Consider the following 27668-nt stretch of genomic DNA (forward strand, 5'->3'; position numbering starts at 1 on the left):
AGTTGAGTTGGATCTTCCATGAAAGAATTGAAATATGCTTCCTCCTTCAGTTGTGTTTGAGCAAACATCTTGAACATTCGATTCGAGGACATTGTAATCTTCATAATTAGCCCTCTCTCAAGATGATAAATTTTGCATGTTCCTTGTTGTATGAGAATTGAAAGTCCCTTCTCAGCTAGCTGACCAATGCTTATCAAGCTATTCTTTAATCCTGGAACATGGAATACGCCAGTAATAATTTGTACAAAACCATTCACCAGCATTCACACATTGCCTTTACCCATCACATCTATGCTTGAATTATCTCCCAATTTCACCTTCTCCCTGAAATTTCCTTCAAAATCTGAGAAAAACTCTCTCTTACCACACATGTGATTGCTACATCCAGAATCAAGGAACCACAGTTCTTCTTTATTGGCTTCTTTATCATCCACGTACGCCATCAACAACATTTCTTCACCACTTTCCACATAACTTGCTCTTGCTTCTGTCTCTTTCTTTGGACATTCATATTGAAAGTGTCCAAGCTTATGACAGTTATAGCATTCAACAAATGATTTGTCAAAGCTCCGTCTGCCTCCTCCTCTTCCTCGTCCTCGAATTCCACCACGACCTCGTCCTCTTTCTGCTGAAGACTCTCCAAGAGTAATCTTTAATGCTTGCTCTTCCACAACATGAGCTTTCATACGCTGCTCATGTACTAGAAGACTACTTTGTAATTCATCAATGGTAAGAACATCCAAATCATTTGACTCCTCAATAGAACATACCACGTAATCGAACTTGGGTGTCATGGATCTCAAAATCTTCTCGATGACTGCTACATCATCCATCTTTCCCTTATTGGCTCTCAACTTGTTGACCACAGTAAGAGTACGAGCAAAGTACTCATTCACAGACTCTCCCACCTTTATGTTCAGCATCTCAAACTCCTTTTGGAGAGCTTGTCGTTGCGCTCGCTGCACTCATGTTGTCCCCTGAAACTTCTGCTTCAAGGAATCCCAAATGTTTTTAGCTGTACCCTTGTTCAAAATGGTTTCTAGGAGCGATCGATCTATGGCTTGGAAGAGATAATTCTTTGCCTTCATATCCTTCAGCCTTGTATCATCAATCACCTTCTTCTGTGCTTCAGTGAGTTGAACTCCTTCTGCTACTGCAGGAATCCCATCTTCTACTACACTCCAATATTCTTTCGATCTCATGAAATTCTCCATGAGCATACACCAATGATCATAATGCCCATCGAATTTCGGGATCGCTGGTTGCACAAATCCACTCTCTGTCGCCAAATTCTTGTTACTAAATACCTTAGAAGACTGTTGCTTCTTAATTTCAACCAGGCCCTTATGATGGGGCTCTGATACCACTTGATAAGAACTCTCTGTTGCTTCTCTAATGAACACAAAAGGAGTTAGAAGAAATAGTTCTTCTCATCATTCAATTAAGTTACTGAACTGGCTATATATAGCCTTACAAAAATAACAGAACAGAGAAAAATCTGCAGCCAACCTAATGACTAGGAAACAAACAACTTCTCCCTAAGAATAGGGATTATTCAATCCACTAAGCAACTAACAAAAACAGATCCTAAGGACTCGATCAACACTAACAACTAATAGTTTCAACAGAATTATGGTTGTGTATTTTGTTCAGAATTCATTTTTCTACTCAAAGCAATTTTCATCTTGGAAAGGAAAATTTTCTCTGCAAGAAAATGAAAATCTGATGATTAGTGGCGGTGGGTAAATCCTTGTGACCATCCAACCACGTATTTATAAATAATTGGAAAATGATTTTTTTGAATGATTACATAATTGCGAAAGTAGAATTTATGGATCTCCAATCCAGGGATTTATTGACATCTTGATTGAGAAGAAGAATGGAGAGAATTTAATTAAACTAATCTTTCCTTCAATGGCTCCATTAATTGACAGCTTGATTGAGAAGACTTACGGAAATAATTATTTCCTTTAACGCTCTCACCCTACCCCCACATGTGATTTTTCCTCCTCCTAATGTTATTCTCTCGGGTAAATGCTAGCCTTAATCCCACAGGTTGAGGCTCTCCTTCAACATGACCATTGAGATGTTAGGGATTTTCAAGATAGATGAATCCCTAGGAAAATTTGTATTCGTCCCTAGAACATTGGATCTAATCTCTAGGAAATCTGTCGTGCATTGAGACTAGAAAAGTCTCGTCCTCTCATGATTACCCCTCCCCCAAAATTAGAATCCAACTCTCTTTTTGACATTTTCTTCCATGCAATCTATGAAATCAAATTTTTCATGAAATTCATTTTCCCATGATCATTTCCTGAAGAATTCATATTCCCTTCAAAAGAATTTCCTTGCAGTTGTACATATTGTAATAGATTCTCCAAATTAGAAATCTATGTGAAATTGAACTACATCAAATGATTTGAAACATTTAAACACCTTTGTTTTATCGCTAAGTCTGTTTTTAATGAGTTCAATAACCCAGTGATGGCAATAGTTGAACTTAGGTCTCTATTATCATCCCCCAAAGACTTTACCAACGAAACTAACTAACATCTGCAACATTTAAATACCTATATTTTTTTTTGGATAGCTATAAATTGTAGGTCTAGAGTCTTGAGAAAGAAAAAAATATATACTTTTGAATGATTAATCATTTGATGATTATTTTTCAATAAAAAATATGGGGACCATTTTTGTCATGCCACACGATGGGAACATGTGTCATAAAAGAACAAGCAGGGCCCATTAATAATTGATGGGTCAAAAGCCTCAAGTCAAACCAATGAATAGGAAATGACTGAGTTCTTTTCCTCGAATTGAACAAGTCATAGTGAGAAGGGAATAAAGATTCATCATCCTATCATAGGGGCACAAAGTACAATATGAATCGAGCACCATGGGCATAGTCACCACTTCCTTCGATGCTATGGAAGTACAATGGACTAATGCTCTTGTATCGAGGAGAGTTAATATCGTCACCTAGATTGCTATAGACCAAAATGAGAGTCGAGGGTTGAAGATGTACAATGTAGTACCTTAGTAAGTGTGGAGCAATAAGTGGGATTTGAACCAAATCCACTAAATCAAACACGAGTCTAGTGAATGACCTTTCTCCGTCTATAGTGTCTATCGGTTCGATAAGACCATTGCTCAAACCTAGAGTCTATATCCTAATAAGACAAGAAATTAAATGTGATTTAAACTCTTTAATGCGAAAATCCCCTCTTTAAATACAAGATATTATAGCACTTATCAAATTGGGAGTGATTGAGACATCCTCTGACACACCCACCCCCAAATAGTAAAATCTTACCAACTCAGCATTAATGAAGTTGAGATACTTCTAATCCACTTGGATTGAAAACATTAATGAGGTATGGGGGCACAACTCCTGAAGGAAGTCAGCAAGCCCTCATCTAGCTACCAGCCTAGGTGGCATCCAATCAAGACTAGTGGTGTGGTGACACTTGTCTTAAAGTTTAAGCTATAAGATCTCCACCCAAAGACGGAGTGGGGTTTGGAAAAAATCAATCAAAATACCACTAAGAGCAAAAAAAACTATGCAACATCACTATTCATCTTCTTCTCCATTCTTCAACCTTCACTTTCTCTGATATACATCGTTGCTAATGAAAGCACCTCGACACTTTTTTTAAAAAAAAAAGTTTGTGATTGGGGTATTTGGGGGATTGGGGAACCGCCAACTAATTCTAGGTATAGGAACTAAAACTTGTTTCCAAAAAGATTTGAGTCGGTCCATAAGCAAGAGAAATGAGTAAGGAGTTAGGTTATGAGTTGCAGGAGGTGTTAGGCACCAAACCCACCCGATTATAAAATCGGTATCTACTATGATCCAAGATATCTTAAGGTCAACAAGGAAAGACTGGTCAATATAATAGGCTAAATCATCCTAGGATCAAATTAAGGAGACCAAAGTCATGGTCAAGATCCAAAGGGGTTTGGGTCCATTCATCATCATCATTTTACGTTATGTTAGCTAATCAAATCCAATGGTTATGATTTTTCAAATTTAAAAATTTGTCATTCTCCCAAAATTATATTAGGAAATTTTGAAAAATTTAATCTCCAATTAACTTCGTTAGGTCCACATGTCATGAAGCAAAACATTATTTTGATGTGCAATTTGAAGAGTTTTCCTATTTCTTTTGAAAAAGAAAATCGACTTAAATCTCATGTGCACAAAAAAAAAAAAAAAATAGTGAAGTCAACCCATTGGCTACATTTTGAAAAGTGAAAATCAATTTAAAATCCTACTTGCACACAAATCAGTGAGTTGACTCATTGGTCACATTTTGAAAAATGAAAATCAATTTAAAATCCTATGTGCACAAAATTAGTGAGTCAACTCGATGATTACTTTCTTATCAGTCAACTCGACAATTATTGAAATGTTATTGATTCTAACATTCTCATTATCATAGCAAAATAAATTACCAATCATGATACCTTAGGAAAGGAAGATACCTAGGTGATAGAATACTTACCTTTGGCAAGATAAGTTTAAAAAACAGTCCAAGTCTTACCTTAGGTATAAATAATTACCAAAAAGGGTTCAAGTTTCACCATGGTGAAATAAATTATCAAAATAGCTTAAAGGCTTAACATGATCAAAAGGAATTGACCAACACCGTCCCAAAACATGCACTTTCACCAATGACCATCTCATAAAGTCGGAATTTTTATTTTTTTGCCACTCTTACAAAATGTGGGTCTTAAGGTACTGACCCTTATTACTCTCCAAGTAATTCAAACCATTGTTGGTGTTTGCTTCCCAAAATCAGTAGCATAAGCAATGAATGTCAACACGGTAAACTGGTCAAATGTATGTACATTAAAATGGCAAATCAACTTAAGCAAATTAAATGCCATACCATATCGTATTGACATAAAAACAAACTCCTGCACTATCCAAGAGCATTTTAAAGATGAGTGGGCAAACCGGTTTGTTAAAAAAAACTTTGTTTTCATTTTAAGAACTGCCTCATGTCAATTTCCTTCAAAACTTAAAATAAACTTGCCTTATTATTCATGATTTAGCAAATCAGACCTCCAAACCCACATAGAATAATATAATACAGAGAAGAGAAAGAAGGTTGAGGGGAACCTTACCTTAGGTCTGATGGGGCGATTTGAACAATACTGACAAAATCTATTCTTAAATTGTTAAGCATCAATAAATAAGAAATGCAATATGTGGCCATTGTAATTCCTTAAGAGAATGATCAAATAACCAATACCTTGCATGAAAATCCAGCAAGGAGAGAGATGTAACGATGATGAATGAGAGATATCTCCAACAAGAAGAAGTCGTGGGTGGGTTCTTGTGAGAATTGGAGAAGACTAAAAAACGCGATGAGGGGAAGATGAGGGAGTAATCGACATGCATCTAAAAAAGGGGGTGCTTCTCCGATTTTCGGTGCCTTGAAGATTAGTCGATCAAAGATATTGGATTGTTCGATCTCGCCTCCAAAGTGGGACGTCTGTCCCTCTTTGTAGACTTCTATGTTTTCCAATTTTAGAAGCTTTCCAATCTTTTGGACATAAAATATACAATATTTTCTTCCTTCTAGAGTCTGATTATGATTGGATTCTTCAGATTCTTGGGTTTTATGTTAACTTTCAATGAATCGTTGGCATGGGTTTTGTCTTAAAAAAGAGTGGTTATCATATGACTTGCCAGATGGCATACTCAATCGGCTCCTTGATATGACAAGTTCGGAACTGTAGATCAATACGACTTGGGATACACTTTTTTATGGGGAAGTGCAATCTTGTATCCCCAGGCGGATAGATCTGCGGTTCCCGAACTTGTCATGTCAAGGAGTTGATTGAGTATGCCACTTCGCAATTCATATTATCACGACTCAATCATGGGGACTATTGAGGTCGATTTTCTGATAAATCGACCTCGATCACAATCCCATCATTAAACTAACTAAAGAATAGAAAAAGCTAGAAAAGGTAAAAAACGCAAGTTTTTTTATGGGGTTCGACAAACGTACCTATATCCATGGACTCAAAGAACTGTTCCACTATAAATCTCATGGTTACATGACTTCTTGTCCTCGGTCTTTCCCCTCCCCCCCCTTCCTCCTCTCCTTCCCTTTCCTTGCCTCTTTACAATGGCCTTAGCCCTCTTTAAATAGAAAAATCCTAACCCTAACTCTAATTAAATTAGAAATGTCCTTTTATTTTTTTCAAATAAAATAATTACCTATTAGGGAAGAATCCTCTCAAATTAAGATTTTCCCTAATTACTTAGAATTCTACTCAAACCTTACCAAGTGTCTGCTTCAAGATATGTGTTGATGGTGAAAATTAATGGTCCAGACTAAAACCAATTTTTATCCGTCCACAGGAACCTACAGATTTTATTCTCATCTTATTTTCTAGTATTTTATGTTTCCAATTTAGGGGAATGTTGGTTGGACGAAAATTTGAAGTTTCTCCCTTTTTTTTGGTTTATGTGCGATAAGCTTTCTGTGAGTATGTGAGCAGCAAAACTACCCTGCCTTCTATTTTGTGTTTAAAAAAATATTCATCTGGCAACCCTAGCAAACTATTTCGTTCTTTTTACAAATGACTCCATCAAGGTTTTAACTGGTTTTCAAATAAGCCTTACTTTATGAAGTTCGTTGCCTACCAAATCTTACTTCAACATGTTTGTTATCCATCAAACCTTGGAGTGGGTCCACATGAATAAATTAAAATTGATGGGGGGATTTTGTTGTTGAATGTATTTGGAGTGCACCTTAATCACATCAATTTATGCCATCCATTTTCAACTCCTCTGATCAAGCTAAAAAAAAGGATATAAATAATTTTCTAAATTTTTCCATGAGATTTATGACATTGCATTGCTAACTCAACAATTCACGTGGGTCCCAAGACCATTGTAAGATAGGAAATCTTATTATGTTAGTCATGGTAGCTTCATTTATAAAGTAAGGTTTACCCAATAACAAGCTTGATAAAGCAAAATAGATTTTTGTAATAAAAATTGAAATAGATTGATTTGCCTAGTAAATCTCTTTTTTTTTCGTTTGTTTTATTTTTATTTTGAATTTTAAGATTTTAATTTTTTCTTTTTTAATTCTCAATTTTTTTTACTTGATTAGTTTGATGGATTAATTAATTGCCAAAAATTTATTAAAACGTCTTGCCTTGGATTTGTACTTGATTAGCAATGGATTAAAATCGATTGATACAAATATTGTCAAAAAACTTAAATTTATCTCAGAATTTTCATTTCTAGATCTCGAAGTTACGTTTTCCTAACAGATCAATGTGTCTAAGTATAAGTTGAGCGTGAGCGTTATTTTGGTCATTTTGTCAATTTTTGTGAATTATGGCGAGAGACTTCTTTTAATCCTAACACGATTATCCCAAGGTCCCACTTTCTTAGCGTTAATGCGAGATCTCTAAGGTCATCGAAATATATAGTGATCCTAAGTGTGCATAATTTCTAAGTTGGTATGGTAGAGAAAGAAGGAAAGAAACCAAAGAGGACTCTGAGCAAGAACTCAGATAGAAATGCAAGGTAATCCGGGAAGCTGAAATGAAATGGGAGGAGATCTTCTGATCTCTCAAAATTTATTTTACGCTCATTATTAAGAATCCACAACAACTAAATGACGGGTTGTCGGATAGGCAGATGTAAAATGGGATGTCTACAACTAACAAAATCATCAAATGATCGTTGGCACACACCATGAAAAATGGCCATATTCAGCGAACAAAGACGACAAATTTTTCATTATCGAATGTTGTTTTTAACAGGCCGAAACCCTTAAATTAATGGAGGATAGGAGAAATTTCATGGTTTTAAGCAAACGAGTTAAGGAACATAAAATTTTTTGATAGTCATGGACTGTCGAAATTCAATTTCTAAAATTCGTGGGCCTTGGCCCATCGAATTTTACTATCAAAATTTTTAATTTTCACATAGTGGTAGGCACCACAGTGAGCCCTCAATCCTTTTGCCTTTCGCCTTTCAAAGCCAAAAAGGAGTTGAAGTGAAGCTTCTTGATCAAAATCTTCATCTCGATCATCAGCATCAAGGTTCATCTCGAGGCGTGGAAGCCCTAAAAGCTCTCCACAAAAAACAACGCTTTCAACTTGGATTCATTGGTCATATAAATTGGAATAACAATAATTTTCATGGTTTATGATTTATAGATTACATACTATCTTGAATGTAAGGTAATACTGCTTAATGTTTCTATTAAGACATGTTAAGTGATCAAATCATCTACTGCCATGATATGTGAGCAGATGACGTACTACATTGTATTATCCCCATGTTTGTCATTTGCTAATCCTATTATACAGAAACATTACTTTAATTTGATTTTTGACATGTGGTTGTGCCTCTCTCTCTCTCTCTCCCTGTTTTAGTTGAGAGTTAAAGAACGGTTGTTATGCTAAAAAGTAGTTGTGCAGTTTTGTATCCTGAGAAAAAAAACATCTATGCTTCTAGCACATGCCACGTCAAGAGAGAATTTTGAGTATGCCACGTTTGGGAGTCAGAAAATCATTACTCTAACACTTTTTTTAACCAGTTCAATGTTGTCTTCAACCTCGCATGGAAAACTTGTATTTTTTCTGCCTAAAATTTCTATCTACTTCATCAAAAGTCTCATTTTATTGTTGAGCTCATAGTCACAAAATTTTCAAGAAAATTCTGAAAAATTCATTGTAAGGGGGGTCTTGAAGATATCAATAATCAACAACTAAGCCAAAAAAAAAGTTGCTCATTTAAAAAAAAAAAAAACAATTTCTCAAAATCTGGCAATTTTTATTATTTATTTATTTATCTATACCTACCTTGATTTTTTTTTCCCCACCTATTCTCCATTCAAAATTTGCCAAATTTATCTGAAATTAATTGAATTATCGCCCGGTCAACTATATAATTGCCAAATCTATACTACACGACCATGCTTAAGTTTTATATGTTGAAGGAGAAAGAAACTTGAGGTTAGAGAAAAATAAAGGGCTTTCAGCAAGAGGTGAAAATGTGGTAATGGGGTTTGTCATGGACTTGGAAAAACAACAAGAGATCCCAAATATTTACTAGTAGCTACAGTAAGGCCATCAAAATTTTCATTGTCATTTTTTTTTCAAATTAATGGAGGATGCCCTTATGGGTAATGGGTAATGGGTTGATGGCATGATGGTTTAAGAATAATATTAGGAATAATAAGGAAATTCCTTACTCTCACTTAGTCTAAAATTGAGGTAACAAATAAATACAAGGAAATATGAGAGAGACAATAAAAGATTAATTGTTTCTGAGAAGTTCAACACTAACAAAAGCATGTTATATGAGGACCTTTATTAAAGTGGAATAAAAAAATTAGCCACCCATCAGGGCCGGAGCCAGGATTTTGCTCATGTGAGGGCAATCAAGAGTAGAAAAAAAAAATAGTGGGGACGATTAAGAATGGAAAAAAATTTTGTGGGGGTAATAGTGATAAATTTTTTTTTCCGCCGCTAAAATCTATCGCAATAGCACATTAATCCATAGAATTTGAAAACTCTTGTGGAGGCAAGTGACCCTACAGCCCCCACTCTAAATCCACCTCTGCCACCCATTAAGGCAAATTAAGAAATACTAGTCGTGTCGAATGCGACCAAGGCAAGCATATAAGGTACACCTTATACACTTTATTCCATCAATTTTGTAATTTCTTTTCTCCTCTAACAAGTAAGGAATGAAGAATTAAGGTGTGGAAATGACAAGAGTAGCATTTGGACTGAAAGGCCTTCCTCCAATACCTTGTTTGGAGGCTGAAATGGAAGAAGGTTTTTTAGGAACTATTATTATAAAAAATTATATTGTATATAAGATTTTAAACTGTTGTGAAAGTTCTAAATTGGTCCATTATAAAAGGATTAAGAAGATCTAAATTTAAAACACTCAAATTTACAAAACAGAAAAAAATCAATTTTTTATAACGGGTTGTTGTTAGTTATTTATCATCTCAGTCTAACATACCATTACACTATTAAAATAGACAATAGGGATAAAATGTACTGTAACAGAGGAATCAATGTAATGGGCATTCTCTGCAACGTACCATTACACTTACTAAGGGTTGTTTTGCTCACATGGATCAGCATATTAGTAATCAAACACTACATGCTTCTAGATGTCAATGGAAAAATAAATTAAAAAAAATATAAATATAAATAAATAACTTTGTAAGGAAAGTATTTTTTACTCTTAAAGGAAAAAATTTAATCATTAATTATTTAAAAAATATCTTAAATTTTTTTTTTATATTTTATAGAATTAAAAAAATAAAATGTATTATAAAAAAGTTATAGGAAATTCTTGGAAAAAAAGAAGAGAGTAATTTACAAAATTCTTAAATAATTGTTAATATATTCAAAATTATATGTTAATGACAAAATAACTAAACATGTCAAAACGAGATAAACCAATTTAATAATCATATTAGACGAATGACATTATTATGACCCAAATCCAATTAGTCTTTGACCCAAACCCACTAATTTCGTGTAGTGTTAAGATTGCCACCCCTAAATTTTCATCAATTTTGAATTTTCTTTTCTCCTCCTAACAAGAAAGAAATGAAGAAGTATGGTATGGAAAATGACAAAAGTAGCATTTTGACTGAAATGCCCTCCTCTAATACCTTGTTTGGACGCTGAAATCGAATAAGATTTTCTTGAAATTATTATTATTATAAAAAGTTATTTATTATTGTATTTAAAATTTTAAATATTTGAAAAATTAGAGTGTAATAAGTAAAAGTTAGGATGCCAATAGAACCTCTCATAAATAATTGTAAATGGAATTAAATGCTTTATATCGTGCGAGACAACGTGAAAGAGAAGCAAGGTCAAAATGGCCGTCATCTTTGATCAAACACAATACAACTGTTAGATATGTATAGATTTAACGGTGAAGATCGTTTAAAACAGCATCTTTTGCAAAGTTTGATTTAATTACATCCTCTGCTAAACACCACTCAAATTACATCGCAGAACTCACACGCTTTCTGCAAAACTCAAAACTCATCAAAGCTTTTTTTCTTCTCATCTTTCCTCTCTCACTACGTCATATTGTGCTTAAAGCAACTCTAGAAATGCGCTAAAAACGACTGCTAGAGGCTGTCGTTATTTGCGACAGTTTTCGCTGTCGTTTAAATGTCGTTTCAATCATTTAAGTGTAATAAGTAAAAGTTGGGGTGCCAATAGCCATTCTAATAAATTTTCTCAGACAGAACTCGACTTCCGCCATTGTCGAACTCTCTTCTCTCTTCTCTCACTCTCACTCTCTGCTCGTCTCTGTCTCTCCTCTCACTCACTCTCACTCGACATCTCTTCTCTTTCGCTCTCTCTCAAATCCTTCGCTCTTCTCGAATCTCTCTTCTCAGATCTCTCTTCTCGAATCTCTCTCTCGGATTTCTCTTCTCGAGTTTCTCTCTCTCGGATCTCTAAGTCTTGATCAAGTGTTTCTCTCTCTCTCACTCAAAATCGATCAGTTTTTTTCATTTTGGAAAGTAAATCGATCGGATTTATTTTTGGAAAGAAATTGATCGAAAGATCTTCGCTCGATCTCTCACTCACAGAATCTGTGATTTTAAAGACGCAATTAGATTTTGATTTGCAAGTTTTAAGGCGTAATTGATCGGCGTTTGATAGAAAGTTTTAGGACTTTGTTCGATCTCCCTCCCTTTGCTTGGTTTGTGATCGAATCTTCAGATATGTTAAAGTTTTTTATTGAATCTAAGATTTTTCTTAATTAATTTAGAGTTTCAAATACTTTAAAGTTTGCATTCAACATTTTAGATTATCCTTGTCTGATTTTGAAGGTTTTTCTTCATATTGTCTTTCCTTCAGATTAATGTGCACCAATTGTTTGTAAAAATTCCTAAGAGAATCAAATCCATTACAACTAGTGCATATTCATTTAATAACTTTTTTTTTTCCTGAATTGGTCACACCTGTAGTTTTGTTTTAACTTTGAATCATATTTAAGTGATTTGGGATGAAATGGAAGATAAATCTGAAAAAAAAAAAAAAAAAAAAAAAAAAAAAACTATCCTTATCGATAAATTATTAGTTAGTTTTTTCTGTTGAACCCAATAAACAGTCTAAGGTGGTCCCAACCTACTTGCATCAAATCAACTCCATCATCTGTAATTAAGCTATTTTTAATTTAACAACTATAATAGTGATTTTCAAGCAACCAAAACAGAATACATTGCTAAACACTTGCTATTTACAGATTTCTTCCTTTATCAATGGATGCTAGTCCCTTATATTGAATAACATTGGTGCATCAAGCCAGTATACCTAATTTTATTGGACCAAAAGATAACTATAACACATTTTACTCATAAGAAAATCATCTAATAACCCATGATCCAAAGCTACACTTAAGAATCAAATCCTCATTAGGCTCTAATGACTAACTAGATTTATACCTTGTCCACTTTCCTATAGCCATGAGGCATACTGGTGATTTCCTACTTGCCATTACATTTTCACATTTGTTTTTTACCGATAGATATGTTATATATTGATTTGTACATAACTTGGAAATTACTGATAGGACAATAGTCAAACAATGTTCTGCTTACTGAAGAATGCTTGCTTATGGTGGGTGTGAAGGACATGTCAAAGCTGGTACTCTTTGAGGATCCAGCAAGCAAGGAGAGGAAACTTGACGATATGAAGAAGGATCATGGCATATCGAAAGCCTGTGAAGCTGTCACAAAAGTTAAAACTGAGGTTGATAAACTTGCGGTGAAGGTAGACCCAAATATCCCAAACATTTACATTTGGCGTTGTTCTGTTTAGACTTGTGGGGTTTTTTATTTTTTGGTCCTAGGTCTCTGGCTTGGAGTTGGCTGTGCACAATGGATACAAGGTTACAGAGAATGATTTCATTACATTGACAGAGTTGCTCATGTTGCAGTTGCTGAAACAGGATAGCATTGAGGCTGAAGGAGAAGTGAAAGTGTAGAGGTGGATTGAGGTTAGTGATTGATTTGTCATCATTTCAAATTAACCAAGTGAAACTTGTTCGCATGTTGGGTAACGTTCAAGCAATTTTCCTTGTTGGTTGGCGACTTTGCAAGCTTTATAGTCGGGAAATATGACAATAGGTCATGCTAGTCTGGGAAAGGTAACAAGGCTGCATCAAATACATACTTTTGAAAGTAATACTGATTCCAGTATCAAGTAATAACATATATCTTAATGTCTAGGCTTGGATTATCTTAATGTCTAGGCCTGAATAATGTTTATCTATCTTGTTAAAATATGGTTTTTGATGTGCTCACTTTTTGTGTTGATTCACAGACTATGGAGTGGATAGCAATGACATCTGAACAGGCTTCAGACATTTTGCAATTGCTACTCAAGATGTGTGTGTTGTTCTATAATTTAAGTTTTAGAAACATGATTATGGTTGTGTATTGTAGAACTTAAGGACTCTTTAACTTCATGGCTGTGCAGGTCTATAAAATGGTTGAAGACATTCGGGCTAAGGGGGAAATATCACTCGTGAACCTGGTCTAGTTAAAGGTGGGTCATCAGTCATTGCTTTTGTGAAGGATCCTAATGGCTACATTTTTTAGCTTAAGTTCTATGAAAAGGCTTTGGGAATGAAGCTATTGAGTAAGTTGGACAACCCTGCATACAAGGTAAAACTTTTCGCCTTCTATACAAATACATTCCCTGATATTGTACATTCTACAAATATAATTCTTGAATGCACACCCTCAAAGTTGTTTTGCAATGTGGGTTTGAACATTAATTCAAGGTTTCCTGATATAAATATTTATAGAAATTATATTAAGCAAGGTATATAAAGTTTCCTACTATTAGGATCACCTATCTTCCAAGTTTTATGGTGTAGGAAGGATTTCAAGAATACTCTTAGCAAAAGTTTTAAAAATTGGTTGGAGAGCCATTTTCCACCCAAAAATGTCCTAGAACATGTGACACCACTTCAAGTCCATTGAAATCTTCAATTTTGGCCCATCAAGACAGAATTTTTAGTCCATACTTTACCAAAAAAAAATTAAGTTGAGGGTTTCTTTCTAAACCTTGGGTAGCTTAGAGGTTTCTCTCAAAAACCTTGACAAATTTCTTGGTTTTCTTTCTAAAACCGTACCCTTCTTCCTTTCTCATCTATTTCTTATTTTCTTTTTTGATACTCATTTGCTAGCTATCATTTGGTAACAAAGTAATCTCATCTTTATGGCTCTCATTTCTGTCCACCATGAAGCTGATATAAAGGGGTCTATTTGGGCTAGAGTCTGAACCATGAGGATTTGTTCATTTGAATGTGTAGAGGAGAAAGAAACCATTTAAAGGATTGGGATTAGAACACAAGAATTATCCTTGTCCTGTTGTTCCAGCTCTACTCACAAGCTCTATCCTCAGGACTACGCATTTCCAAGTAATAAATTTTTGGATCTGTTAGACACTACGTCACATTGGAGTATTAGGGACTGTGTATTTGAGCTAAAAACGACTGTTAAATGCCGTTGTTAATGGCAACAGTTCTTGACAGTCGTTAAACGGTCGTTATTAGCTTAAGCAGGGGTGCTGCATTTTGTGTTAGAGTTGGCTTGAATTGGCTCAATAGGGGTTTTCTAATAATTATGATGTGGTGGGGAAAATCACAGGCTTGTTCATGGCACTTCAGCCCAAGATCATAACATGTGGTGCAAAAATGGCGACATTGGGGATGTGTATTCGATTCATTAGTGGACCTACAATAATGACCGCAGCATCTGTAGCCGTTGGATTAAGAGGAGTTCGACTACACACGGCCATACACTACCTCAAAAAAGGTAAAATTCGTTATTTTTACAGCATTAAACTCGGCAGCCCAAGTCTCACGTTTATTTGGGCCGGCCCAATATACTTAAGAAAAAAATTCGACAGCCCAAGCCCAACGAATCACCGAAATTTTTATTAAAAAAAAAAATTAAACAGACAAACCAGTCGACCTTCTTCACCATTTTCATTCTTAGCCTTCTCAGCCATCTCAGTGAAGATGAAACCAGCAGATCAAAATCTCTCATCGAAGAAGCTTTTTGTTTATGTCGCCTTTGGGAAGAAACGAAACCTCACATTCAATCGAAGAAGTTTTCTTCTCAGCCATTTTTATCGATTTTTGAGTTTGAAGAAGTTTCTTCCATTTCAATCGAAATAAAATATCCCTCTTGATTTGATTCGATCACTTTCACAATCAGGATTTGCGATTTCAATCACGATCTCTCGATCTCCCATTTCAACACCGAACGATCTCTCAATCGCACATTTCGGATCGATAACTCATTCGACAATGGATTTGTAATCTCTCAAAGCTCAAATCGAAGAAGAAATCAGAGTTCAAGTCGAAAACCCTAAGAACTGATGCTCACTTATCAGTGCCACCGATCAAATCACTCCAAATCTCATCTGTAAGTCTATTTCTCTGAAAAGCCCTAAAAAAAACTCCTAAAAAATCACTCTAGAATGCTAAATTGAACTTTAATGATCATGCTATTCATTTGTTCCTCTGTTCATGTTTGTTCCTCTGTTCATGTGTTGTTTCTTACCATGCTTGCTTGAAAGGTTCATGCATGAATCATGAAAATTCATAGAATTTGGCTAAGTAATGTCTCTTTTTGTTGAAAACAAATCCATTATAGAACCTACAGGTTTTTAGATGACTAAGCTTTGACATTGAACTCAATTAGATTTGTGATGAAGTATGAATTTTTAAACTTAGTATGTTACTGTTAATTTAATTTGTCTAAGTCTACATAAGAAGGAACAATGAAGTATGAACATTTCCAGAATTTGGATAAAAACATAAAGGGCTGCTTTTAGTAGACAACAATTTAAGGGTTTGGCAACCAAAAACTTTGGAGTGCAGTCTAATTCAACACTAAGAAGAATTAAGATGTTTAAAACAATAAAAATTTAGGATAAATAGTTGAAAAAATGTCCACATATTTGATAAGGAAATCTTTTCTATGTTCTGATGGTCTACATCACGATATAGATTGCGCTATCAAGGGTAGTAACCAATGGATAATATGGTAGGAGCTCATGGCCCTTAAATTCAACCAAAACAATTAGAAGCATGCTTATCAAAGCTTGTTTAAATTGTAATAGTAAGCCTTTTTGAAGTTGAATTATTTATTTTTTATTAATAAAGTTATATGGGGTTTGTTAAGATCATGGTTCAAACTCATCATTTGTGGAGATGAGTTTTGTGTCCATGCTTCAGATATTTAAAACAATTTTGGTGCCAATTGAAGTTCAATGACTTGTTATGCTTCATATTTGCCACTAAGCAAATCCTAGACCATCTGTTTGGTCTTTACCAAATAAACACATTTTCCCTCATTGGTATTCTTTCTTCTTTTATTTATTTATTTATCCTAGACCATCTGTTCCAGCTATAAGCTCTTTGTACACAAAACACACAACAGGCTCTAAGTCTGAGTTTCGGGAACCATAGATTTGTAAGTCTCAAGATACATGACTGCACTTCACCATAAAAAAATAACCTCTATTGCTACATGATATGATTTATTTCTCACTTTTTATTAGCTTTGACATTCTTTTTGCGCTCTATAGTTTCCTTGCCTTTGATGTAGAATGTGCATGACTTGGTATTTTTTAACTTGTTTTCAGATTTACCTTGTACAAAACATCTGTGACTTCTAATTGGGCAAGATGTACGACCTTGGTTCCTATTCCAAGGTTTATCCTCTCTCTCTCTCTCTCTCTCATTAAGATTGTAGTGATCTCATGATGATCAAAATGCTGCATTTTTTTTAATTTCTTAATTTTTGATAATTATGTGAACAATCCAATTGGAGCCGAAAACTATAATAAAATCGATTTGGTGATGCTGCTTTCCCTAGCTCCTTGTATTTGTCATTTTGTTGATGCTTTCTACTGCAATTTGGTTTGCATTTATCATGCCAACTTGTTTTTTATAGTTATGTATGCTGTAGCTTTCCCCTGCAAAAAAAATTTGGGTTGATTTTGATTAAGTCACTAACTTATTTTTTATTTTTGGGTGCTTACATTTCAGCATGTATCCTCAATAATAATGTCATTTTCTCATCATGGTCCATGGGTTATTTGCATTCTTTCGGCAAATGGCGCTATATCCAATGTAACACTCCGTCAAGCAGCAACGTCTGGTGGAACAGTAACTTATGAGGTTTGTGTGGCTATTAATTACCTTATTCCTGCCCCTTCATTCTAAGGCTTTTCTTTTTTGTGGAGTATATTCTCTTTGTATTTATATTTTAAGGTATCGTTGGCTAGCCTCAAAGGTACTCTACTAGCAGCATTACTGTAAAAGAAATTGTTAAAGTCTTTCCATAATTGAGTGTTGTATGTTAATTTGTATCATAAATTGTAAAACTGCTTTAATGCCTTATAAATTTCGAATATATATTTTTACTACTTTAGTGACTTGCAAATTACAAGTATAATTTTTCTTTTTAAGAAAAAAAAAAAAAAAAAAAAAAAACTTTCTCACAGATCTAGTGGAAGGTTTCTCCTTGTTATTCCTTGTGTAGGCATCAATGCTTTAATTATAAAAAAAGAAGAAGAGATAAAACTACATTTAGAAATTCTTATAGATACTTCACATACAACACTCAATTATGGAAACAGAAATTGGGATGCAGAACTTAACAACATCATCCAAAAGTCAGAACAATTTAACCCATATAAGCATTTTAGTTAGCTCACCTCATTGACATTCTAGAAGACTAGAACAAACATTTGTCAAAGATTATTGGTTATTTGATTAGCATTACGGCCTCCATATGACTTTGACATCATGTCAATACTTGCTTTTAAGGCAATCTATGGGAGGGCACCTTCCTCTTGAGGTGTATTGGTTGTCTTTGAGAGCAAAATCTCGCCTTGCAGACTCCAAACTCATTCTGAAATATATCGTTCATGTGGTAAAAATAATCTATTCCTTTGATCTCCAAGGCATGTGACCTTTTCCCATGACACTTATAGTTATTCAAAAAATAAATAAATAAAAGGGTAAAGCTTAGTAGTAATTAAAATCATAATAGAGAGAGAGAGAGAGAGTAATTGAGTATTAGAGATAAGATTATAAGTACTACTTTTTTGGCAATTAATCGATACCCAACGCTCTAGTTTTAAGATTATAAGACCATTTTAAAACACCTAAAAATGCATCAATTTACTCATCACATGTCTCTTGACTAGACTTGGTAGGTTGCGGCTCCAACTATTCTAGTCGGCCAAAGATTTAAATGATCAACATTGTGGTTTGAGACTTTAACTAGAGAATCTAGAACCCTATTATGGGTTAGTTGACAAGTTTAATTGTAGCAACTTAAGTAGGATAAAGGATTTTGTTAATGCATCTATGAACCAAGTAGTTAGCTTTGGAGCTTTAAGATGAACAATCTCTCAAGGGAGATGTATGGTGGACAATATTGCTATGAATGTGTTGATGCAGCATTTTCCTAATTGCACTGGTAGCATAGATACATTTTTACAGGACACAATGACACATTTCTTGAAATACATGATGTACATGATTGTGGTATTACACAATGACTCTCTGCTTTGTGAGAACTTGGCTTATGTTCTTATGAACTTTGTGCATGTGTAGGCTGTCAGGAAAGTACTCCCTGCACTGAATGGGAAACTGACCAAGATGTCTTTCCGAGTACCCACGGTGGATGTCTCTGTGGTGGATCTTAATGTGAGGCTGGAGAAGGCGGCCACTTATGACGAGGTCAAAGCTGCTATCAAGTAGGGATTGAAAATTATTTACTTCCTAAATTCCTTGTTGAAATAGTTAAAAGTGAATTACTATAAGTAGATGCCCAAGTACTATTAACAAAGATAGAAGCTTGGTAAATACTAGATCTTTGTGTTAAATTAGTATTTTTATTTTATATTTTAATATAATTTCTTTTTTGAGGTCTCAGGGAAGAATCTGAGGGCAAGCTAAAGGGAATCTTGGGTTACACTGAAGATGACGTGGTTTCCACTGACTTTGTGGGTGACAGTAGGTAAGGACAAGCCTTTTTTTCAATAATTGAATTTTCTGTTTGGACTTTGTTGATAGCCTACTTGTCAACTTGTGTTTGTGGGCTTTTGTATTGTTGGGCAACCTGGACCCAAGTGATGGGTTATTCTTGCATTCTATTGTTCAATGGTTCACTTCATTCACTGGATTTGATGCATCACCTTTTGGCCCTTACATTGATATTCAAGATCAGTAACATTTGGTTCTTCTTGATGTTTTGCTAATAAGTTTCCATGTCCCTAGGAAGCTTTTTGGTGTTACCCATTTGAACATCATTATTTTTTCAGTGAATAACTTCTAAATGGATTGTATATGAGTTATACATGAGCAACTCTTACTAAACAAAGTTCTTGCTCTAACTGCATCTCATGGTTTTGGATTTTTTACAGCTCCTCTTAAGCGCACAAGTAGCTGGTCTTTTGACGAAAAACTTCAAAACCTTGTTTCCTCATGTTTGTTATTAAAACCTTGTTTCTTGAATGGGTAATTTTAAAATAAAATACACAACAAAACCTTGTTGTACAGTCTAATGATTTGAATTGACTAATGATTTTGAGTTTCCTGAATACTCTTTTCTGTTTCATTTCTAACTTGCATTGTTCATTCAGGTTATAAAAAATTCCAGTGGTTGCAATATTGCTGTTGATATCTGGAGTCTGGGATGTACTGTTTTGGAGATGGCCACAACAAAACCTCATTGGAGCCAATATGAAGGGGTCAGTGATTTGATATTAAGATTCGGCTTTTGAAATTTGACTCAAGTTTAATTGTTTCTTATATAACCGTAACCCTTACCGCCTGGTCCCCTAACATTTACATTTGATGTTTGGCCCAATCTGGTCAAAAGGTTGCTGCGATGTTTAAAATTGGTAATAGTAAGGCTTCCGGCAATTCCTGATCATCTCTCCGATGATGGCAAGGATTTTGTTAGGCAGTGTTTGCAACGGAATCCACTTCATCGTCCTTCAGCTGCCTAGCTTTTGGAGCACCATTTTGTGAAGAATGCAGCTCAATTGGAGAGACACGAGCCTTCAGAACCACCTCCAGGAGTTACAAATGGTTCAAGATCTATGGTATGATTAGATCTACTCATACACAGCACACAACTTATTTGTATTTCAACTACATTGTTGGTGTTTACTTTCAATCCTTAAAAGGCTAAATTTCTGCATGCACTCAATACACTCAACAATTGTACAAAGTCAGTGACTCTTTCCCATTTAAGTGGATAAACAAGAAGTGGAGGAAAGGATTTCATGTGACTTCAATGGCCACTGCTGGGAGCCGATGGGGTGTAAATGAATGTGAACATATATTGTGATGATAATAACTTGGGTCATCTCATCACTTGAAACTAGTTTCACAGCTGTAATACCCATTAAATTTGTTGATAAACACAATGATATTGACAAGTGGGGTTGATATTGACACAAAGCCTTATCTTATTTTATTGATATTGACAGAAAACTTATGTTGAACCAAGAACTAAGTAGTAAGAACTAAGGTTGAGAAAATTGATATTTCTGTTGGAAAATTTAAAGTATATAATTAAAACTTTCGAGTAACTTAGCTGAGTTTGGAGTATTCGATTGGATTCTTTCAAAATCTTGCAATTTGGATCCGATGACAGAATTCGATATTTCTTAGAGCAAAGAAGTAATGGATACTTGGGTAGTTGTGATTTTGTTCTCACTGAGATTTGCTTTTTCCCCCTTCTTGGTGCTCTTGGAGGTTTAAAATCAGTTGACAATTTTTCAAGAGGACCCAATTTTATTTTTCTTGATAAGTTTTGGTATATCTATTTTGATAAGACCCAAACTTCAACAGCATGTATGGTGAATTTTACTACAATTTCTGTACGTAATTTTTTTCCCTTCTTTTTGATTGGTATTTCTCTACGTAATCTTCTCCTGTTCATTTATGTGGATGGATGAGTAGGTTAAATTGGAAGTCAATAAATATTTGAACCCTAACATGGAGTAAAGAATATTTGACAGCTGTCAACCTCATATTTATGTGGCCTATTCGTCGTTCCATATTCACTAAAAAATGATCTGCAGTAGTGTCATCTTATACTTCTATTTATTAATGTTTATTTGTGACAAAATGGTCCTTCCATTGACATTTATGGTTCACTTTTATTTTCAGGTGAAACACATGCACTGGTTTCAAGTTGAAGACGAAGGTTCTGTCTGTGAATGTAGATGCAGCAGAGCCCGGTTACCTCCTAGCAAGTAACTCTCTCTCTCTCTCTCTCTCTCTCTCTGTGACTACAAACTTTCCATGCATATTCTTCACTTTTTCCCATAAGGATCATTCATTTCTTATTTGACTAATTACTGGCGGTGGAAGGTTCATTAGACATAAATAAACTAACACTATTCCCTTATACTCTTCAAAAACATATAAGCCTTCCCTGACACTACTTGCATGGATTCATTTATGACAATAAGATGGAGCAAGGTTAAAACACTCATTCGAGTCTAAATGGCTTCGGTTATTGATCTTTGGTTGGCTCAGTTATGCGGGTTCAAATCTTACCTTTGTTCTGTTGACATGCCTATTAATACTACTCACAAAGACTTTGTTTGTGTTGTATCCAAGTTGACATTGTTTTGGAGATGGGCTTTTTTGTTCTGTTTTTGTTTTGTGAATTCTAAGACATGGGGTCTTTTTGGAGTTTTGTTACTTTGTTCTGATAACAACCTTTCAAGGACTCTTGCTAGCCAGCTCAGTCCATACAATGATAATGTATGTTCTTTTTGTAGAATTGGTCAACAAATGTTCTCTTTCAGATGTTAGAACCTTGCATCTTCTTTTTGGTACCCTGTAGGGTCATGGGTGTGGTGGTATCTTCCAACAAGTAATCATGCCCATAAACCCCAATTTTGCATCTTATTTTAATTTTAATTTTTTACTCTGTAATTTAGTAACCATTTAGAGCAATAATGGATAGAGCTGGACCCTAAGGGACTTTACTTGATATTCTTTGTGATGAGGTGATTAGATGGCCTAGGAGCCACTGTCGTGTATTTTGATGGGCATGAGGTAATTTTCATAAATCTCAATTCTGTTTTAGCTGCATTTTTATTCTTATATATTTATGTTCTTTAATGCTTAATGTGATCTTTACGTTTCAGATTTTTTTTTTCATTGTTTGTTCATCTGTTTTTGGATTGTTTTGCTCTCATGTTGCTCCCAATATTTGGTTTTTAACTTTTTTTGGGTGTTTTGTTTTCTTCTGCAAAATCATGTCTCTTCTTTTGTTTGTTGCTTCTGTAATTTGTTCTTAGTTACCATGGCTTCTTCTGGTTGGTTTATTTTAAAGATGTTTTGGCCTAACATGGGTTTAAAGGAAAAAAAAATTTCAATTTTTCTTTTTGTTTTGTTTGTTTTTATTTCAATTGGATTGTAATTCAAGTAGAATCTTTTCTTTCTGCAATTTCACAAAAAATGGGGGTTAACTGAATGGTTGTTTTGTCTGTTATTTTGGAATTTATTGGTTTCTAACTAATCTTTCTCTATTTGTATTGGATCATTGCCTGCTTGTTTTGGTTAATTGTGAAAAGAAATCGTCTTTGTTGTATAAAATGAGTCCTGATTTGTTTTTAAACCAATTGAAGTTTGTATATAAGTAATTGTTGACTGTGATCCAATGATCTGAAGAATATCTGTGGGTTCAAGTCCAGCTTACCCACCAAATATATATATGGGGTTAGGTTATTTGTTTTGAAACTTTGGCTTATTAGCCTCGGGTGATGCTATGTGTACCAGGTTGTTGACTTTGGAAGATGCCTACTGTGATGGCCAAGTCGAGATGATTATTGACAAGATGCTTCAGCATGTCCACATGCTCAGAGAAGGGTATGCTTGACTTCGTATTTTATTTTATATTTTAGTGATTTTGGCTTATTAGCTTTGGTTTTGGAAAATTTCCTTTTCGTTTATGAAACCATAAATTTCATATTTACATAGGTAAACTGAATCATTTCTTTGTAATCATGATTGTTTTAGATATATACCAAAGTAGCACTTGATTAGGCTAATTTTGCTTCACTTTTTGTCATTGGAATCATTGGACAAGCTGCTTTTACTGGGAAGTATCAATGGATGTTTTTAGATTCTTACCTTGCAGAGTGGAGTCCCATCGGTGTTGTTGACAATCAATGTGTTTTTGAGGTATTGTTCAGTGTTTTATTCAAAGCTTATTTATTGTATGAGTTCCCTTTTTTCTTCTTGGGGTTTCAGAATGAATGTGGGATTGTTCGATTGATTGTATTTTGGGTGCATTTTTTATTTTCAAATTGATTTTCACTTAAATTGTTTAAATTTCACATGCATATTGTGTTTTTCGTTGCTGTCTATGGAGAAGTTTGGTTAATGGGCGTGCTCTTGGCATATTCTAGTTGAAGACGAGGGGCATTTGGGTCTTTTCATGTTGCTAGTTGGGGTCAAGGTCATTAATTTTAAAATATAGGGGTATCTCCAATATTCAGCAACATGGGAGGGGGAGGGGGGGTAGGTGTAAAATTATTATTATTATTTTTTTCTTATAGTGATAGCCGTGACCGCAGTTAAAGCTCTAATATTTTTTTTTTATAAAAAAATAACTTATAGCGACGGTCGATGACCGTAGCTAAAGGCAATAGAGACCGTCGCTATATCCCTACTTTTGTAATTCGACAGCCTTTTAGCCGTCGAAATTGTGTAATTCGACGGTTTTAAGCCGTCGAATTGATGAAATTTCTATGGTTTTAAACCGCCGAATTTTTTTTCGACAAGCCATAATTCGACAACCCAATTCGACGGTCGAGGCTGACGAATTGTCACATAATTCGACGGATTTGGACCGTCGAATTTATGATATTTTCACGTAGTGATAGTACAGGTACTAGCACACACACACACACACACACACACACACACACACAAACACACGTGTAATTTTCATGGACAAATTTCAATAGAAGAATTTTAAATGTCGCCAAATTGTGTTTCACGCTGCTCTTCCACAAGGTATTGCACCATTTGTTTTTGCCCGGGAATATGGATTGGACCCTGATATACTTAGCACGGGGTATGTTTAAACATTGCTTACTACGATTTTTTTTACTTCATTTTATTGCTAATTAAAGATATTGAGCCAATGTTCCTAAAACATCGACACCATGGGAACTTCTACTGTAGACATGACATGTGGTATGAATAGAATGTGGATACCCACATCAGGACACTTCAAGTGTGACAGACAATTAATTCGCTTCTTGATCACAGTAGCCTCTATTTTTTCTTGTCATGATCATGTGGTCATGTGGACCTTAGTACCATCTCTACAACAAGAAGTTGCATTTATATCATGTACCCTAGACCATATATGTTGCTAACCAAATAGATACCAAGTGTCATATTATGTGATTTTATTTCTAGAAACTGATCCTCATTATATAAAAGTTCTCCATGGAAAATGTTATGTTCTAAAATATTTCTAAGCTTTCATCCATGCCAAGGTTGAGGATATTTTCTAAATTAAGCCAACTGTGTGTTCTGGGTTCTATGCATTTAGAAAGTTCCCACTTTGTGGCTTGTAACTTATATTTGCATAATGACAGAAATGTGATTGTTGCCAATTTAGTGTGCATTGTCACTCATTTACAGATGTGGACCATGCATGACAGGGATCCTTCTTATAACAATCTTTGCGGTTCCATTCTAAAAATATCTACAAGAACTTTCAAGTAAACCACGCTCTCTCAATCTTGTAGCACTCATAATATGTCTTTGAAGTTATGGTTGGTTATTGACGACTCTCTTTTCTGTCTTTATCAGAATTATTGGAAACCCTTTAATTTGTGGGCCAAATTCAAGTATTAGCTCTATGCCATTGTCAAACTTAAGTGGTTGCTTGTGAGAAATGATGAAATGCGAGATCACATTTTTGAACTCTTACGCAGCAAATTCTTTCTCAAGTGGAAAGAGCGACATCAAGTATGTACTATTTAAAAACCTTACTTTGGTATGTTTATGGTTTAGTAGGAGTTGCACATCCATTCATTTGAATTGTTGCAGTTTTCAGTTCTCTCTCTTAATGTCAGTATGTTATAATGCTTTAGCCTATGGTTACTATGGTTAATAGGCATGTTGAGTTATGACTTTTTTGCATATCGTGATGAAGTCTTTTGGAACTATTTTTGTCATTGAGGAATCGTGGACCATCGATTTTTACTGTTAATTTGTAAACCACTTTTGATGGACGTGATCAACCTCACAAAAAATCAGCCCCATTCGGAAACTTCTAAACCATATTGGACAAAATGTTGCTATTGTTATCTTATTTATCGAGTGATGATGACAAGGGAGTTGAGAAAACTTGAAACTTGAATCGAATAAGATCGACAAACATAAGAATAGTTTCTGAATTTCCTTCCTGTAAGACAATTAAACAAAGGGGGTTAAAACTTTGTTCACCAATATGTATGTATTATTAAGTGTATAAAAAGTTGATTACTGACTTGCTTATTCATTGCTCTCTGGGGAATTGAGAATAGGTCAATGTTTCATGATAGGTAAATTATTTCAGTGTAAATTTTGTTATACTGAATATAGATTTGTTTATTTTACCTAACAACGGTAGAAAAGAAGCATGTTTGAAATCATGCCAGAGGAGGTACTCATGTTTCAACAACGGTGCATGCTTGTCATTATATGTCTAATGTCTATACTCTTATTTGAAAAAAGAAAAAAAAAATTATATATGTTCCAAATGCTTGCTTTTGAGAAAACTAACTGACTTGATGTAGAAATACATCATTCATTCTTTTTTATAATGAACTTGCTTTTGAGAAGAACTTCGGTCCTTCCTGGTTTTATTTCCTTTATGATCTCAACTTCTCACTCATTTGATTTTGTTTCTAACATTGTTGCTTCAAGAGTAAGGTGTGGAAATCTATATTTGAGGTGTGTGCTATTAACATAGGAAAAAGAGGGACACGTGTTATACTGAGGGCAAAAGTAACGGTCACTCTCCTCAACAAGAGCGTGGAGAAGAGGTGCAAGTTATTGATTTATGAAGAAAGTCTAATTTGAGTTAAATAAGGTCCAGATGAAGTAAGAAAGATTGTCTCTAATAGATTGTATATCTGTCTATTTTAGAATTATTATTTGTATTTTTAGTTTGAACTGAATGTGGGTGTTGATTTGAAACAAGAGTGGGAGATCATTAATGATTTTTAGTTAGATTTATGAAAGTTGAAGACGAGGGGCATTTGGATCTTTTTATATTGTAGTGGGGGTCTAGGTCATCAATGTCAAAACATAGGGGTATCTTCAATATTCAGCAACATGTGAAGGGGGGCAGGTGTAAATTTTTTTTTTTTTTTAAATATACCCTATAGCGACGGTCGGAGACCGTCTCTATATCCCTATTTTACCGTCGCTATATCCCTATTGACAGTCGTTTTTTTTCCGACTGTCTTCAACTGTCGTTTTTTTCCGACTGTCTTGGACAGTCGTTTTTAAAAAACCACTCCTTTTAAAACGACTCTTTTTCCGACTGTAGGGGCAAATCGTTTTTGGCGCATTATGACATAGTGTCTGCATCTCTCCCATTGTCCACAATAGACAATAGAGAGAAGAGAAGATATAAATTACCAAAATTCTTTTAAGTGGTTATATTTTCTTTCCATTTGTATGATGGTTTTTAACATTTCTTTTAATTTCCTTATTTTAATGGACGCAAGAAATAACACTGGATCAAAATCCAACGGTTGGTAGTTATTCTTGAGATAATTATCATAGGGATTTGCATAAAATCCTAACCATCAAGCCCATAGTTAAGCCTGTATTAAGACCATTTCAAGGCCCAATAGAGGTCATTTGATCATGACAGATCCATTCAATGTTGAAGTCACTTTGGTACCAATTACTAATCCGCTCTAACACAATTTTTGAGTCAATGCTGAAGCAAACTCTGGTACCTGTTGTTGAAACCGCTGTGACACAATTTTTGAGTGCACATGATAGTGATCACAATGTCTCATTAAAATATTTGCAAATTTCAATAGGAATTCCAATAACTCTTTGACATCGACGCAAACCACACGACTAGTGGCACTTTAAAATCATGTCCCTGTTGGACACTTTACAATATTAAGAGTCCCTACTACGATGTATATGAGAGGAAATAGAGAGAAAATTCCAAATGTCTATTGATTGAGTTTGCTCAAATAAAAAGGGGGATGGCGGTACTTATAGAATCTCCCACAGCCTTACACAATTAGTTCGATCAACTTTGATGAGTCAATTTTTTACAGAGATAAAATGCATTGATCTTATTACATGATACCACCAAAAGTGCTCCTGCCTCTTTGCAAAAGAGAGACTCTGAAATCTAATTTCGTCTTTCTTATATCCCTTTTTTAAATTATAAATCTAGAGAAATAAATATTTTTATTCAGAAAAATAATTTTTTTTTTAAATTATAAATTCAGAAAGTGACTGTCTAAAATCTTCGTCTTTGCCGACGGTCCAAAATCGTCATTTTCGCCGATGGTCCAAAGCT

General features: G+C 34.7%; 1 protein-coding gene, 2 long non-coding RNA genes and 1 pseudogene across 10 annotated transcripts; all 4 read left to right on the plus strand.

Moving 5' to 3' along the window:
* Positions 1-11031: 11031 nt before the first annotated feature.
* LOC147381230 (glyceraldehyde-3-phosphate dehydrogenase, cytosolic-like) lies at positions 11032-19989 on the plus strand. 8 transcript variants are annotated; one of them, XR_015174674.1, is made up of 13 exons: positions 11032-11737; positions 12670-12810; positions 12890-13186; positions 13363-13427; positions 13519-13706; positions 14697-14864; positions 15270-15479; positions 16705-16773; positions 17111-17242; positions 18689-18831; positions 19011-19094; positions 19720-19827; positions 19959-19989. XR_015174674.1 is itself a non-coding variant. In XM_086430642.1 (11 exons), exons 7-11 carry the CDS (start codon positions 16747-16749, stop codon positions 19724-19726), a joined length of 393 nt encoding a protein of 130 aa, XP_086286768.1. In that variant the 5' UTR covers positions 11032-11737; positions 12670-12810; positions 12890-13186; positions 13363-13427; positions 13519-14864; positions 15270-15479; positions 16705-16746; the 3' UTR covers positions 19727-19941. The 8 variants fall into 8 exon arrangements, 1 of the variants encoding a protein (XP_086286768.1); XR_015174677.1 differs by having other exon boundaries at positions 12890-13036; positions 13140-13186; positions 13519-14864; XR_015174675.1 differs by having other exon boundaries at positions 12977-13036; positions 13140-13186; positions 13519-14864.
* Positions 12655-13024, plus strand: LOC147381231 (BAG family molecular chaperone regulator 1 pseudogene; annotated as a pseudogene).
* A 99-nt stretch (positions 19990-20088) lies between the features above and the next one.
* LOC147381232 (uncharacterized) lies at positions 20089-23984 on the plus strand. The gene is made up of 3 exons (XR_015174680.1): positions 20089-20184; positions 21260-21345; positions 22886-23984. It is a non-coding gene; the product is annotated as an uncharacterized LOC147381232 (long non-coding RNA).
* Positions 23985-24123: 139 nt separating this feature from the next.
* LOC147381233 (uncharacterized) lies at positions 24124-26458 on the plus strand. Its single transcript, XR_015174688.1, has 3 exons — positions 24124-24846; positions 24938-25096; positions 26085-26458. It is a non-coding gene; the product is annotated as an uncharacterized LOC147381233 (long non-coding RNA).
* Positions 26459-27668: the final 1210 nt, after the last annotated feature.

The sequence above is a fragment of the Akebia trifoliata genome, unplaced genomic scaffold (genome assembly GCF_017979445.1).
Source record: "Akebia trifoliata isolate Shusen 1 unplaced genomic scaffold, ASM1797944v1 Contig00608_ERROPOS3031104, whole genome shotgun sequence".
NCBI classification, from domain to species: domain Eukaryota; kingdom Viridiplantae; phylum Streptophyta; class Magnoliopsida; order Ranunculales; family Lardizabalaceae; genus Akebia; species Akebia trifoliata.